This window comes from Pseudorca crassidens, chromosome 2, assembly GCF_039906515.1.
Source record: "Pseudorca crassidens isolate mPseCra1 chromosome 2, mPseCra1.hap1, whole genome shotgun sequence".
NCBI lineage: Eukaryota > Metazoa > Chordata > Mammalia > Artiodactyla > Delphinidae > Pseudorca > Pseudorca crassidens.
This window is the reverse complement of record NC_090297.1, coordinates 35,198,135-35,213,209: the sequence shown is the minus strand read 5'-3', so window position 1 is coordinate 35,213,209 and position 15,075 is coordinate 35,198,135. Positions and strand designations below refer to the sequence as shown.

Sequence of the window (15,075 nt, the reverse complement as noted above, 5' to 3'; positions counted from 1 at the left end):
AGATTCTTCCTCACGGCTCTCAGGAGCAACCAACCTTGCTGACACCTTGAATTTCTAGCCTCCAGAACTAAGAGATAATAAACATCTGTTGTTTAAGCCACCAGGTTTGCAGTACTTTGTAAGGGCAGATGGAGGAGATCAGGAGATCAGAGAGTGAGGTTTGGGGGAAGGGGAGGGCAGACATGAGCTATTTGTTCCCCTGGCTCCGTCCCTGCCATATCCCCACAGGTTGGCTGTAGCTCTCTGCCACAGCTCCTGCCAGGCGGCCCTCTCTGTAGCTACTCTCTCCCTGTCTCATAACTACTCTCTCCCGTTACCCCTCGATGCCCAGGGTGGGGTGCGGTGGGTACCGGCTCCCAGCTGTTGTTAGCCCCGGGTTACTGCACTATTCCTTGATGGTTTTCCTAAATCCTGCCTCATCTTTATAAATATGCCCTTTATTAAACTCTCATCCAGATACCCAGACTGAGTGCGTCATCTATTTCTGCCAAGACCCTGACTGACACAGTGGGTATATTTGGAGTCAGCAAAAAATACTGTTTGCTTGAGAATTTGAATGGGTCAGGGGAATCCATAATCAGAATGGCTAAGCACATTTACTGCTGCATGTGAATGGCAGAGAGGATGAGAGGCATGGGGTTAAGGCGGCATTGTCCAGAAAGATTTCCTTCATTTAGAAAACATTTATTGAAGGCCTGCTACCATGCACCAAGCACTACTCCAGGTGCTGGGGGTGGGGGTTGAGGGAAGACAAATAAATCACAGCCCTTGCCCTCAAGGAGCTCACAATCTAGTAACAGAAGACAGACATGTAAACGGTTACTTGCATAAACCATTACAGGTGCTGTAGTAGAGGTCTGGGCTGGAGATAAGAACTTTGGAATGGTCAGCATATAGGGAAGGCAATGAGAACCGATGGGATTGGAGACTGTTAAGAATGGACTCTTGAGGGACTGCAGTAATTAAGGAGTGGAAGAGATTCCAGGATAAGATTAGGAAGGAATAATTACCATAGTTTAGACATATCAAACACTTACTATGTCCTAGTTACTGTGCTTTACTTAGATTATCTCACTAAATGCTCTTTACAACTCTATGGGGTTCTGTTATTATCCCTGTTTTATAGATGAGAAAATTAAGGCTCAAAGACTTTACTTGCTCAAGGCCATACAGCTAGCAAATGGGAAAGACAGGAATTGAACCCAGCTCTGACTCCAGAGCTTACGCGCTTAACTATTAGTATACTCAGAGAGGCCCTAGCAGAGCCAGGAGAGATGGTGATGTATGCAAGCCATGGAGGAGAGAATTTAAAGGAGAAATGAGTAGTCACCATGACAAATGACAACAGAGGGATCAAATGGATTGAGAATTAACAAAATATGATTGGATCTTGTGATGAGAAAAATTTGAGGTGAGTTTTGCCTGAGTAGTTTCATTAGCAGAGTGGTAGTAGGAGAATGAATTGAAGGAGTCTGAGGAGCAAATGGGAGTCAGGAAGTGGAGACTCCTTTTCAAGGAGTTTGGCATTAAAGAGGAGAGAGAAAGGAGGTGAAATTTAGAGAAGCTTAGTCAAATGAGCCTTGTCCTGGATTAATGTCAGCAGCAGTACTGAAAGATCAGTGTTATGAAGCCCAGCTAGGAGGGTAGACAACCGGGAAGGACGTGAGGTCTGAGATGGTTGTGTGTTGGGATGGGGTGGGTAGGGAAGTTCAGAAGGAAGGACTAGAGGGTTTGGATCTGTCCAGGGTACTGGGAGCGAGGGGCCTGCCAGCAGCTGAGTGGTAAGTAGGAATGGTTGGCGATGTGAGTGGTGCAGTAGGACCCTGTCTCAGCCATGCGTGGGCACACAGACAGGGGCATGGTCCCCAGGCAAGAAGGCTGCAATCCTCGGTAATCCATCTGGGCCTGGGAGGAACATAGGGGCAAGGGAGTCTTCTCTGAGGACCTGGGTACAATTTCAAGGAGGCTGGGTTCCACTTCCTCACAGGCATCTGAGACTGCAGCCTTGGGCTGGGAGAGATGGGAGAGGGGGGGAAGGGGTCTGGATTAGAGCAGGTCCTGTGGGAGCAGGACCTGGATTGTGTAGAAAGGAGGGTTCGGCTGGAGGTAGGGCCCAGGGATGGTATGCTGGTGGGCAAGGGCCTTGGAAAAGTTGTGTGGTAGGGCAAGGATCCAGCTCCGCACAGGGCTGGTGGTGGGTGGTGGAGAGCAGGGGTGCACTCACCGGACTCAGGGCTGCAGTATCCCTAAGGTACTGGCCTAGGACCCGGTGCAGGTCTGGAACTGAGGGCCACAGGGCATGCCTCAGGCTCCTTGAGGAGAAGGAAGAGAAGGAGACTGAGTTGTGGGAGTGAGTTAGGAGGGGAGCCCTGAGGGGGGGCCGTGGGGGGAGGCAGTGAGGTGGGGGAGCACGCTTGGAGAGGTAACAGTGTAGTCAAGGCAGTAAAGTAAGGTAGTGGAGCATAGGTGAAAAGGAAACCTCTGGTGGTGGAGGGAACTCAGCAGTGCGGAGGTTCAAAAAAGGGATTTGAGTGTCCTCAAACACTCCTGCCTCAGGGCCTTTGCACTTCCTGTTCCCTCTGCCTGGAACACTTGATTTGTTCCCTCACTTCATTTAGGTTTCTGCTCAGACGTCGTCCTGACAGAGAGGCCTTCCCTGACTGCCCTAAAATAGAACCACCTCCCTTCCCCATCACTCTCTGTCTCCTGCTCTGCTTACTTTTCTTTATAGCACTTGACTTATTGTGTATTTATTAGATCCTTATATATATCACATATACGAGAATGTAAACTCCATGAGAGCAAAGAGTTTGTCTGTTTGCTCACTCCTGTAGCTCCAGGGTATAGAACAGTGTCTGGCTCATAATAGGTCCTCAAGAAATTAGTTGAATGAATGAATGGAGAGAACCAATGGGGCTTTTATTAAGTTACTGGGGAAGGTGGTCTCTCCAGGAAGAACGTGGATTAAGGTATGTTGGGGGAACCTCCAATTCCTTAGGCTCATATTTCCACATGGAGGGACTTTAGCTGAACGACATTTCAGGCCTCTTCTGTGACCTCACTCGTATCTCTCCAGGGAAGGAGGAGTGATGTATCTGGTAAATTGGGGAAAAGGAACTGAGTACGCCTGGTTCAGCAGCACCACCTCCCTCCTCTCTCCCAACTTTTTTGTTGGAGCTGGCTACTTGCATAGAGGCTGCATTGCGGTCTGCTCATACATATGAGTGGATTAAAAGCTCAAAGACATGTTCAAGGAGAGATGCAGCACAGAAGAGGGGCATCTAATCTAGCCTAGGGTCATCTAAAGAGGCCACGTGCAGGAGTTACCTTCTGAGCTGAGTCTTCAAGAATCGAGAGATGTTACCAACTGAAGGACTGAGGTGGTATGGATTCTGTCCTTCATGTTTATAACTTCCAATGACATTTCTCCTCAGCCTTAGTCTCCCCACACAAACAAGTCATTCATTAATAACATTTATTTAAGTGTGTGCTATTTAGCAGGCCCTGTGCTATCGATTTAAGGATGACCAAGTAAAGCATAGGGAAGACAGATAAAGAAATGAATGCAGTAAAATGCTTCTGGTACTATGGAAGAAGTCTGCATTGGGGCACAAAGAAAGTAGCCAATAGGGGAAGGTCAGGAAAGGTTTCCTAGGAGTTGGGGAAGAAAGTTATTTATAGATAAATGGGTATTAGTCATCCAGGGAGGATATTCCTGGCAGACGGGACATTATGTGCAAAGGCACTGAGAAGTAGAATCTCTTGACTTGGGGAGGAAATCACCAACAGTCTGGCAAGGCTGATGCACATGGTGGGAGGGTGGAAATCCTGGCAGGGGCCAGATTTTGCACAGCCTTCCTTGTCATTCTAGCGTCTGGACTTTATCCTGGGGCGCTAATAATGTGACTTAAGGAGGCGGAGTGACAAGTTCACGTGTGCAGTTTTAGAAAGATTATTCTGATGGCTGCGTGAGGCTAGACTGGAGGGAGAAGGGGCTCCGTTTTGGGGAGTCAGGTAGTGCCTGTACCGCTAGAGAAAGAGGGCTATTGTTTGAGCGAGCTTTAGGAGGTGGAATGACCAGACCAGACTGGATAAGGGCGACGGTGGCGCCTAAGTGTTCCGGCTTGGGTGACAGGGGGACAGTAGCCTTGTTACTGAGATGAGGAGTCACAAGGTGGGCCTGTTTGGGGTGTCCCGTATAGTGGGCATGTTAGAGTGTAAGGAGGCAGTGCGACTCCCGGGGAAGACGCGCTGGGAGCAGCTGACGCCACAGGTGTGGATGTGGGACTGTGCGGAGAGCGGGTGACATAGAGTGACGCGGGGATGCTTCCTTAGAGGCCGCTGGCCTCGCCCGGACCACGGCCCCGTCTCCCGCCTGACCGGAGCGGTACCTGTAGTGCGCAGGAAACTGCCACCTCAGCAGCAGCAGGCCCAGGAGGGCGCTGACGCCCAGCACCAGGAGCAGAGCGGTCACCAAAAAGATCCAGGCTAATGGAGAAAAGCAGTCAGATCTCGGGGGGCCACGCCTGGCAGGAGCCCCCCTCCCCGGTCCGCCAGGCCCCACCCGTCGCCGCCCCGGGGCGCCGGGTAAGTCGGCTCAGCCGCGGCCCCGCCCCTCGCTGCGCCAGCGCCCCTCCGCTTGCGCAGGCGCCGACTGCCTTTGCTCTGGCTCGGCCCTCACCGGTTTCGGAGGCGGTTTCCACCCTTACTGGGTCGGACCAGGCGCTCCAGGGCCCATGGAAGGTGGGGCCGTGGAGCCTGGCGCGCAGCTGTACACGGTAGCGGGAGCGCGGGCGCAGCTCTAAGGTCTCTCCCTGGGCCCCGAGAGGCGGCTCCAGCACCTGCGCAGAGGAGAAGCGGGCGGGTGGTCAGGCTCCCTGTCCGGGTGGGCCGGCGTCGGGGCCTCTAGAACTCGGCATCTGTTTGACCGAAATCCTACCGCGTTGAGTCCCCGGGGATTTCCCCCAGAGAGCCTCGCTGGCAGAAAACGGTCATCCCGGCGGAAGCTGGCTGGAGAGAACACCAGGACAGAGAGCCTCGCCCTGCCTGCGGCCTCGCCCAGCCTGGCGCGGTACACCCCCGTCACACAGACTCATCTACACAGAGTACTACTCATCCTGACACATATACATACGATAAACCGACAGAGATCTGGTACACACACAGTAACCAGGCACGCACCAGACCAGGTCGGCCGATGGAAACCCCGGACACGCTCAGATACTCGGAGCCACGTAGACCAGGCCACAAATAACATCCTCTGAGTAGAGGATGCCAGCACTGTGCTAGGTGCTGGGGGTACGAGGAGAGATTCCAAGCACAGGGAACAAGAATCGTGTGTACAAGCAGGGAGACATTATTAACTTGATCAGTTAGCAAACATGAAGAGTAAGACACCCAAACAAGTAAATAGTTACAAGAAATAATTAGTGCAATAATAATGATATAAGTAAGGTACCACGGGAGCACCAAGAAGAGTGTAATGCTGCCTGTTGCTTGATTGGAGGTTACAGAGTGTTCTGTGTACTAAGAGCATGCATGGGCCGGCTGGATGGTCAAAGGTGAGGTTAAGCCAGTGGTAGTAGGGACATGAGACCTATTAGTACAATAAACTCAACTAATTTGTTGATAAATAGAGGGAAGGGAAAAGGGAGAAGAGTCAAAGATAATTCCAGACTCGGGTAACTGGGTAAGTGTTGGTGCCACTGTCAGAGACAAGGAACAGGAGAGGTAAGTCTGAGGAAGAAATGCTGTATGGTTCTATTTTATTAGTTCAACAACAGTCAGAAATTATGAGTGGTAATGTCAGAGTAGTGGTTTCCTTGGAGGGTGTGCGTATGTGACCTGCGGGCGTGAGACGCTTCTGGGGTGCTAGAAGTAATCTCTGTCTTGATCTGGGTAATGGTTACATGGCTGTATACACATGTACAAATTAATCAGTGGTATATTTAAGATTTGTGTTACTTTATGTAACTTATACTTCAGTAAAAAAGTAAAATAAGTTTGGGGAAGAAGATGAGTTCAGTTTTGGATATACTGAGTCTGAAATGCCCTGGGGGCTTTTAGATAGAGCTGTCTGGTAAGAAGTTGTATATACATGTGGTGAATGAGAATAAAAGTAAAGAAAGAAACTAATATTTAATGAATATTGAGCACCTTCTATCTGCCAGACAGTATGCTAAATATTTATATATTTAATTTTTACTGTAACTCTGGAAAGTACATAGCTTTATCCCCATTTCACCAGTGAGGAAATTGAGACTTCAAAAATTTACGTAATTCACCTATGGTATAGAAGTTCCTTTTCATATGGGTGTTGGAATGATAAGTTTGGGATGGTTAACGTATAGTCATTGAAACCACAGAGTTGAAGCACTCACTTAGGGAGAGCATATATATTTATCTAGAGGAGAAAAGAGTCTAGGATGGGACTGTTGGAAGCACAACCTATTAAGGAAGTGTAGAAAGGAGGAGCCAGGAAAAGAGCGAGGAGGTTCAGTCAGAGAGGTGGTACGAGAATCAGGAGAGACTGATATCCCAAAAGCAAAGGAAGGAGAAAATTTTAAATAGGAGTAGTCAGCATGTCAGATGCCAAAGAGAGATTAAGATACCAGCTGAATCAGATAAAACATAGATAAACAAGCTCAGATGTGAATACACAGACACCTTCACTCCTGATAACAGATACAGTGAAAGTCAGGGATACCCTGATTATGAGGTCTGGGGGCATTTGTTCCTTGACTGTACCTTCCAGTCCTGACGGCCTTCTCCTGTGTATCGGAGCTGATAGCAGGTCTCTTGTGCTGCCCAGGGTGATGGGTGCTGCCATTCCAGTTCCAGCTGCCCGCTGGAGACCTCCCTCCAGTGTAAGTTTGGAGTGGGAATGAGCACTACAGGGACATCAGCAGGGACTGGCCTAAGCCCTTCTGTGCATGAGACATCATGTCACCAGGGCCACGGGTCAGAAGTATCAGAGTTGGTGATCCTGGGCATGGGGTCAGATATGGTAGAGGTGGGAACTACGTGGGAGGAGAAGGGGAGAAAGTTCTTACCAGCCTGATGGATCCAGAAAGGGGAGCCCAGGTAGCTGTGAATGGCACCCTGGGCTGTGGTCACCTCCACAAGGATGTGAATAGCACTGTCATTTCGTGACTTGAAGTGGCAGCGGGAGAACTGGGAGGGCTGTGATCCTGGATTTTTCTTCTGCTCTTCACACTTCTCCCAGACGGGGTCCCTACGAATCAGTCCCATAGAGTCATTGAATCAGGCTTGCCTCAGAGACTAATCCTCATATCCCCCATCCCACAGGGGACTGGATTATAATCTAACTTGTTCTTTGGATGGGCCTACAGGGCTTTCTCTCCCGTGTCATAATGTTTGGTTTTCTGAGGTTTGTTTTGGTGTCCAGCCTCTTCTTGAGAAAAGAGCTAGATGAGATAGGAAAATAGCATATGGGCTATAGAGTTTGGGTCTTGGCTTATTGGTGTATAACTCTGGGCAAATTACTTGATTTATCTCTGCCTCAGTTTCCTCATTTGTGAAATGGGTTAATAATGCCTACTTTGAATGTTATTATTTCAGAGATTAAAGAGCTTTCATCTTTCTGGAGGAAAACATGTTTTTAAACTGTTCTCATCAGGCGGCCCTCTTAGTCACCTCTAAATGTTATTTTATTAATAGATTATTACAACAGCCTCCTAACTAGCTTTTCTGCCACTCCCTTCAGTTTACTCTCCACACAGCAACAAGATCCAAAGTGTTGATCTGATAATGTCCAGAATATCTGACACATCTGTCCATTTATTTTGATCTTTACCGCAGCTGCATTAGATGAACCATTATCCATTGCCTGGATTAAGGCAAATTTCTAACTGGTGATCCTGCTTCCACTCTTACTTCTTTTTAATTGCACAAAGAAACATCTTTTTGAAATGTAAATCATATCATGTCACTCTTTTGCTTAAAATCCTTCAATGACTCCCCATCCCCCTTGGAATAAAATCCAAACTCCATACCAGAGCCTATAGGACTCCATACGGTTGAGTTCCTCCCTCCCTCCCCATTCTCATCTCCTACAATTCTCACACCAGTTTACCACCCTTCATGCACACAGGCCTTCTCTCTGTGCAGCAGATATACCAGATGACCTGTCTTTGCAGCTCACCTTGTCCTGGGTTGCCCTGCCTCTAGATCTCACGTGACTCACTTCTTCTTGCCACTTGGGTCTCAGCTCACCTGTCACGTCCTTGGCAAGGCTTTCTCCGACCACTCAGGTGAAATTAGCACCCCTCCCCCACCCTCCCACTTAGACTCTATCATATAACCTTGTTCCTTTATTTCTTTACTTGTTTCTCACCCCCTCTTCCCTTCTCCCGACTAAAATGGAAGCCCCAACAATGCCAGAAGCTTTTCTGTTTTGTCACTCTATCCCCAGTGCCTGGAACATAGTCGCCTTCGATAATTGTTTATTGAACAAATAAATCCTGCCTCCTTCCTGATTATAACCCCTAAATGACTAGCTATTACTAAAATTATTTATCGTTTTATATTTTTTTATGTTTACTAATTTATTCAACAAATAATTGATACTATGTGCCAGGCACTGTGATAGGCCCTATGAATACACAGAGTAATAATTTTCAAGGACCTGTCATTTCAATGGGAAAGGTAGAAAAACAAACAGATGATATTTTTCTGTGATGTGCACGGGCTGGCTTGGGAATATCAAGGAGGATCATCTAACCCAGATGGGGAGGGTCAGAGGATAGTTCCCGTGCAAGGCGGTGCTTAGACTGAGTCCTGGACTCGAAACAGGACAGGCAAAGGGGACAGACAGACAGCCCAGGCACATGCTTGTGCACAGATAAGAGATATGGTACTCTGGGGGAATTCTAAGTGGTGCAGAATGCTTTTAGCATAGAGGGTCTGGTGGCGAGTGGTAAATGTGAGCAGACCAAGGTCATGGATGGCCTTATTGCCTTTCTAAGGAGCGTAAACTTAATCTTGCAGTAATGATGGAGACGTTTAAAGATTTTAAACAGGAATTGTCGTCGTTAGCTTTGTACTTTAGGAAAGTCACTCTAACTGCAGTTTGTAAGAGAGGACTTGTGAGGGTGCACTAGAAGCAGAGAAATTTATTAGGACAATGTTATGGTATTTTACATGCAAAGTTATGAGGATCTGAAAGTAGGGTTGTGGTAGTTGGGGTAGAGGGAAATAGATGGATTCAAGGGATACTGTACAGGTAGAAATGACAAGCGTTTCTGATTGGATATGGAGGGTGTAGAAATGGCAGAGGTTCAGGGTGGAAAACTGATTTGATAGCAGGATGGACAAGAAGAGGAGGAGCAGGTTTTGGTAGGGAATATGTGAATTCGGTTTTGCCACCTTTTGATCCATTCATGGCCCCTCCATACTGTGGAAATCTGTGCAGTTATTAAAAAGAATGCGTTACATCTTTTTGTAATGATCTCCAAGACATATTTTTAAGTAAAAAAGTAAGTTACTAAATCATACATATAATGTGATCCAATTTATATTGAAAATTGAATATTGTGTATAGACATATGTAAATGCATGTAAAATCTGGAAGAATACATTAAAACTGTTAATAGTGGGTTTTTTCATTATTCATTCATTCAACAATTTTTTTTTACTGAGCATCTACTGTATTCCAGGCACCGTGTGAGTTGAGAACATATTGGTGAGTAAAAGCAGACACTGACTTTGCCCTCATGGATCATGTATAGTCAAGATCAGCCTTTCTCAACTGGAACTCTGAGACAGAATTTTGTCATCAATCAAATAACCATGGAACTTCCCTGATGGCACAGTGGTTAAGAATCTGCCTGCCAATGCAGGGGACACGTGTTCGATCCCTGGTCCAGGAAGATCCCACATGCAGCGGAGTAACTAAGCCCACGAGCCACAACTACTGAGCCCACGTGCCGCAACTACTGAAGCCCGCGCGCCTAGAGCCCGTGCTCTGCAACAAGAGAAGCCACTGCAATGAGAAGCCCTCGTACTGCAACAAAGAGTAGCCCCCACTCACCGCAACTAGAGAAAGCCTGCGCACAGCAACGAAGACCCAACGCAGCCAAAAGAAAAAAACTATGTGAGGTATCAATGTAAAATTGTAACTATTATAAGTATTTAAGAAGGAGAGGTACGTGGTACAACAAGGATGTATAATAGTGCCATTGGACCTAAGGAGGAAGGTCAGGGGAGGGCTCCCTGAGGAGGTGACATTTGAGTTGAGATCTGAAGGATAAATAAAGGTTAAGTAAAGATAGGAGAGTTGGGTAAACAGCATGTGCAAAGATCCAGAGGCAGGAGGGGACATGGCAGGTAGGGGGAACAAAATAGGCCAGTACTGGAGCACAGAGCACAAAAGGCAGCATAGCATAAGATGAAACTGAAGGCATTGGTAGGGGCTGAGCCTTTTAGAACTTTACACGGTCACAGTAGTGTTCTCTTCTTTGTCCTAAGATCAATGGAAGCTGTGGACCTTGGAAGAGTTTTAAGCAGAGGATGTTGTATTTATTTTTGCACTTTTATTTCTTTATTTATTTTTAAAGATTTGATGTGGGCCGTTTTTAAAGTCTTTATTGAATTTGTTACAATACTGCTTCTGTTTTATGTTTTGGTTTTTTTGGCCGCGAGGCATGTGGGATCTTAGCTCCCCGACCAGGGATCGAACCCGCACCCCCTACATTGGAAGGCGAAGTCTTAACCACTGGACCGCCAGGGCAGTCCCTATTTTTTGCACTTTTAAAAAATCACTCCAGCTCCTGTGTGGAGAATGTTTTGGAGGATCCAAGAAGTGATCAGTTAATAAGACTTCTCAATAGCCTAAGTGAGAGATGATGATGGCTTGTACTAGGATGATGGCAGTGAAGAAGAAAAGTGGGCAGATTCTAGAGATGTTTAACAGGTAAAATCAGTAAGACTCGGTTATATACTTGATATGAAGGAAGTAACAGGTCAGTGAGGTGTTTGGTGGAAATTCTTGAAGGCCAGGCGAAGTTTTGATTGGATCTGATAGATAGTGAAAAGCTGCAGTGCATATTTGAGTAGGGAAAGGCCATGCAAAGTTTGAGTTTAACAAAAGCCAGTCTGTCAGCAGCATGGGGGGTAAATCGGGGGTAGATGAGAATGTAGGCTGCTGGAATGGTCCAGGTGACATGATTAAAGCTGCATGAAACCAAGGCATTCCCAGCGAGTATGAAGAGAGGTTGAAAAGATACAATACCCATTGGAGGATGAGAGCATGGAGGCTGTTTGGTTTGGCGGACAAGGGAGGGGAGTGAAGAGGACCAGGACAATCTCTCCCTTCTTTCTGCAAGGTTGTGCTTCTCTCCCATGACATCAAGCTCAGTCAACAGTTCAGTTCTCACCTGTCTCTGGGGCAGCACCATGCCCTGCTGTGGTAGAAGAAGCCTTGGGAGCTAGCATGGTCCTGTTGCTGCCACTGACAGGTAACATTCTTCAGGTCCAAGGTAAAGCATTGCAGTCCAATTTCCACTGGGGTCAGAGAAGGAAGTCCCATCAGAGCCCACGTGCTCCTACTCTATAGGGTGTCCAGATCATCTTTACACACGTAACTTGGAACATTTACTCCTATTCTGTCTTTTCTCCCTGAACATAGTTCATTCTGTCCAGTGGCAAGTTTGAGGTCATCAGGAAGGACCATGGTTTGCAGAGCTTCCATATCCAGCCCAGGCCTCTCTAGAGATCTTTTCTATCTCCTCCCCATCTCCCCATTCCTTTGTTGACTCACCTGCATCCCCAGGCAGGTCCACGGTCACAGGGAGGGACCAAGATCCCCAAGAGCCACGGAGGGAGACCCCATCAGGTTGGCTGCGTAGCTGGAGCCAGTAGGAGTTCCCAGGCTGGAGCCCTGAGAGGAGGCAGCTTCCACCCTTCACTGTCAGAGATGGAGCCTTGGGAGAAGAATCCCAGCCTCAGAATCTAGGTCTGCCTCTCAGCCGAGAGAGCCTCCACCTCTTATATCTGAAGCCCCACAACATGCCTGTGGAGAGACACTCAGTTCTTCACCGGATAGATATGCACACAGGCTGGGAGCCAGGTCAGTGGGTTTCGGGTGGAGTTCAGGGCTTTTTAGGGAAATCCCCATTAACCTGGAGGCCTGAAGCTCTCAGTCTTGTTGGTATGAATGACCCAAAGTGGGAGATCCCGAAATAGACATGGCTCCTAATCAGAGCCTATACTAACTCTCTAAGGACCAACCCAGTCTGGAATCCCCGAAGTATGGCCTATCCTTTCTTGGGGGCAGAATTGTGGGCAGGAGATCGGGAGGTGGAGCAGAAGAAGGCCAGGATACTTCTCTAGTTGTGGGGGTCTGCTCTGGTACATCCTGTTGGGGCATCACGGGCTGAGCACACGGAGACTCGTCCGGAGCTGGGGCTAGGTTTGGTCTCCGCAGAGCTGGGCAGCAGGTTTCTGTGGACAGCAGCAGTGTGACTGTGGGACCCGTGGAGTTCCTTGGATCCTTGGGGCCATAGCGGAGTTCGTGCCTCAGAAATTCACTGATTTCGGGAGCTGGGACCTCCCAGCTGATCTGAAGTTCCCCTGGCTGGCTCCCTCCCATGGCCTTGATGAGGCTGGGGGGACCTGGCAGGCCTGAAGGTGAGACAGGGCACGTGAGAACTCTTTGGGGGCCACAGTCTACAGCTCAACCCACGGACTGTGGAGAGGGGATGCTGGAGGCTGGATTGAGGGCAGCCCCGGGGGCAGGGCAGGGAGGCTCCTTATCCTGTTCTCCTGTCCTCAGAACAGTGACCTCGTTGCACGTTTGTTAGGCTCGGTGCTCCTCAAGAGCAGGGACCTCTCTTCATCTGTGCATCCTTTCCACCTAGCACAGTGCCTGGCACATGGTAGGTATTCTGTAACTGATGAATGAGTGAGTCAATGAATAGGTTAATGATGGGAAAGTCAGGGTGTCTCTGGTGTGAAATGAAGTCTAGCTCTGGATGCTGAGGCTAAGAGGAATGAGAAAGGGGTCTTGAGGTGCCTCTGGGGGTCTGGTAGTGGGGGGACATCCACATCGTCTTGAAAGAGCACAGCTCAGTCTGATTCTAGGAGCTGGCCTGAGGGCAGCAAACGGGGGGGCCAGGATGACAGGAGGATGGTTCGTACCCACACTATCCACAGAGAGCACCCGCTGGGTCAGATTCTGGTTCAGAAACACGTTCTTCACCCAGAGGTGCAGTTGAGAGAAGAGGCGCACTTCATCCTGGGCTGGAAACTGGCACACGTACCGGGTTCCAAAGGGCAGCACACGCTGGGAACTCAGGGGGCAGGCACGGGGCTTCTCCCTGTGGGCACAGGAGAAGTCCGTCCTACCTACACGGCCACCTGTTCAGCCCTGAGGACCCAGGTCTGGGCCCAAACCCAAGTTCTATTTCCAATACTGCCATTTTTCTTCTCAGTGCCTGGGTGGGATTAGGGGTTACGTAGAGGGTGTGAGCTGGGTGTACCCAAAGCACATCTGTTCATTAAGTGGCTACTTAGGGCACGTACTTGGAGGAGTCCTCTGACAGCGCCAAAGGCAGGGAAGCTACTGGAATGGGGCTCAGCTGTGGTATGTACAGGACAGATACAGGGGAGTGGTACATACATGGTACATATATATGATATATATGATGCAGCACATACCCTGGGTAGGCATACAGCAGCTGATATATTTCACTGGGCGCTGCTTCTTCCTCATCCCAGAAGCAAGTGAGGTCCTCAAATGTTCGGGAGAAACAGTTCAGGGACTCTGAGTCCGAGGCCAGCAAGGAGGCATCTGAGGAATAGCTGGTGAGTTGGGCTCTGGGTCCTCCCTGGTGTGTTTGTGGGCAAGAGTCGGGGACCAATGGGAGCCTCCTACTTTGCACATCCCCCTCCCAGGGCTCCCTCTTCCTGGGTGTAGGTGATCTCCACCCTCCACATACCTCACCTTGGCTGGTGACTTGTGCCAGGTTTTGGGGGGCCGGGAGGAGGCAGGAGATGACCACCAAGAGGGCCCAGGAGGGCATCTTCTCCGGCACTGTGTGCCTGCCTTAGCCCATCCTCCCTGCAGGAAGCCGGGCCCCAATCCCCTCCCGGGCCAGCCCCTCAGGTTCCTGTCAGATACAGCCCCACGTCCTGTCCCTGTCCCTGCCCCTGTGGGGCCCATCCAGACCACACTGGGGCCGGGGGCCAGGGGAGGGGGTGTGGGAGTGGGCAGGAGGGTAGGAAGAATTTGAAAGAGAGGATACAGACCTTTGGTGGGAGGGAGATGGGGGGGTTACATTTTTTTGACCATGTACCAAAAGCAGAGTAAGCCTCTATGTGTGTCCACGTTCACTGCTGTGGAAGGGTGTATCATGAGCATGGAGAGCAACATTCACTGAGTGCTACTTACAGTGCTGCCATGTGTTAAGCACTTTATATCTACTGACTCAGCTAACCCTCACAATAGTCTTATTATTTCCATTAGAGTGATGAGGAAACTGAGATGCAAATAAAGACTTGCCTAAGATGACACACCTCCTAAGAGGTAAAGCTCAGGACATCAAGCTTCAGAACCCAAGTGCTTGACAACCATACCAGTGCCGCTGGAAGGTGTAATTTGCCAAGAAACGACTGTCTGCCTTGCAACTGTGACAAAATGGTGGCTCTTTCCACTCTAATAGGTTCTGTCACTTTGTGCACAAATAAACACGTTCTCCTGGGAACTACACAACAGCCTCCATTGTGGGGACCCTCCACAGCTGCCTTTCATCCTTTGCTACTCAAAGTGTGGTCCATGGATCAGCAGCAAGAGCATTCCCTGGGAGTGTCTTACAAATGCAGACTCTTGGGCCCCGCCCCAGACCTTCTAAAACAGAATCTGCACTCTCTCCAAATTCCCAGATGATGCGAATACATATTAAAGCTTGAGACGCTCTGGTCTTTGGCACTTTTATCAGGTTGGCTCAGAATCAAGGGGTGGTTGGTCTCAGTCCTCCAGCTTGAGCTCATCTTCACATTAGTAGCGGAAGAGTGGGTGTGATCCCTTCTCTGTAGCCCAGGCCCCCTCCTGGGACT

At 48.9% G+C, this 15,075-nt stretch overlaps 1 protein-coding gene and 1 long non-coding RNA gene across 3 annotated transcripts; one reads left to right on the top strand and one right to left on the bottom strand.

Moving 5' to 3' along the window:
- Positions 1-663: 663 nt before the first annotated feature.
- MPL (MPL proto-oncogene, thrombopoietin receptor) lies at positions 664-14,042 on the bottom strand. The gene is made up of 12 exons (XM_067725811.1): positions 13,964-14,042; positions 13,678-13,810; positions 13,159-13,337; positions 12,344-12,642; positions 11,780-11,942; positions 11,397-11,523; positions 7,053-7,234; positions 6,748-6,890; positions 4,682-4,841; positions 4,392-4,488; positions 2,225-2,312; positions 664-2,010 (listed from the first exon to the last, which is right to left on the bottom strand). The coding sequence occupies exons 1-12, from the start codon at positions 14,040-14,042 to the stop codon at positions 1,723-1,725; spliced, it is 1,938 nt and encodes a 645-aa protein (XP_067581912.1). The 3' UTR covers positions 664-1,722.
- LOC137218627 (uncharacterized) lies at positions 3,756-14,817 on the top strand. 2 transcript variants are annotated; one of them, XR_010940799.1, is made up of 5 exons: positions 3,756-4,587; positions 9,678-10,119; positions 11,346-12,896; positions 13,738-13,824; positions 14,486-14,817. It is a non-coding gene; the product is annotated as an uncharacterized lncRNA (long non-coding RNA). The 2 variants fall into 2 exon arrangements; XR_010940798.1 differs by having other exon boundaries at positions 9,678-12,896.
- The last annotated feature ends 258 nt before the right edge of the window (positions 14,818-15,075 follow it).

What these genes read in the sequence shown, in the direction of transcription:
- MPL (XM_067725811.1), bottom strand. Translation starts at nt 14,042, where the DNA reads ATGCCCTCCTGGGCCCTCTTGGTGGTCATCTCCTGCCTCCTCCCGGCC. An exon ending in GGCACAAGTCACCAGCCAAG is followed by an intron (nt 13,811 to 13,963) that starts GTGAGGTATGTG and finishes GCTATTCCTCAG; the next exon opens with ATGCCTCCTTGCTGGCCTCG. An exon ending in CAGTTTCCTGCGCACTACAG is followed by an intron (nt 2,313 to 4,391) that starts GTACCGCTCCGG and finishes CTTCTCCTCAAG; the next exon opens with GAGCCTGAGGCATGCCCTGT.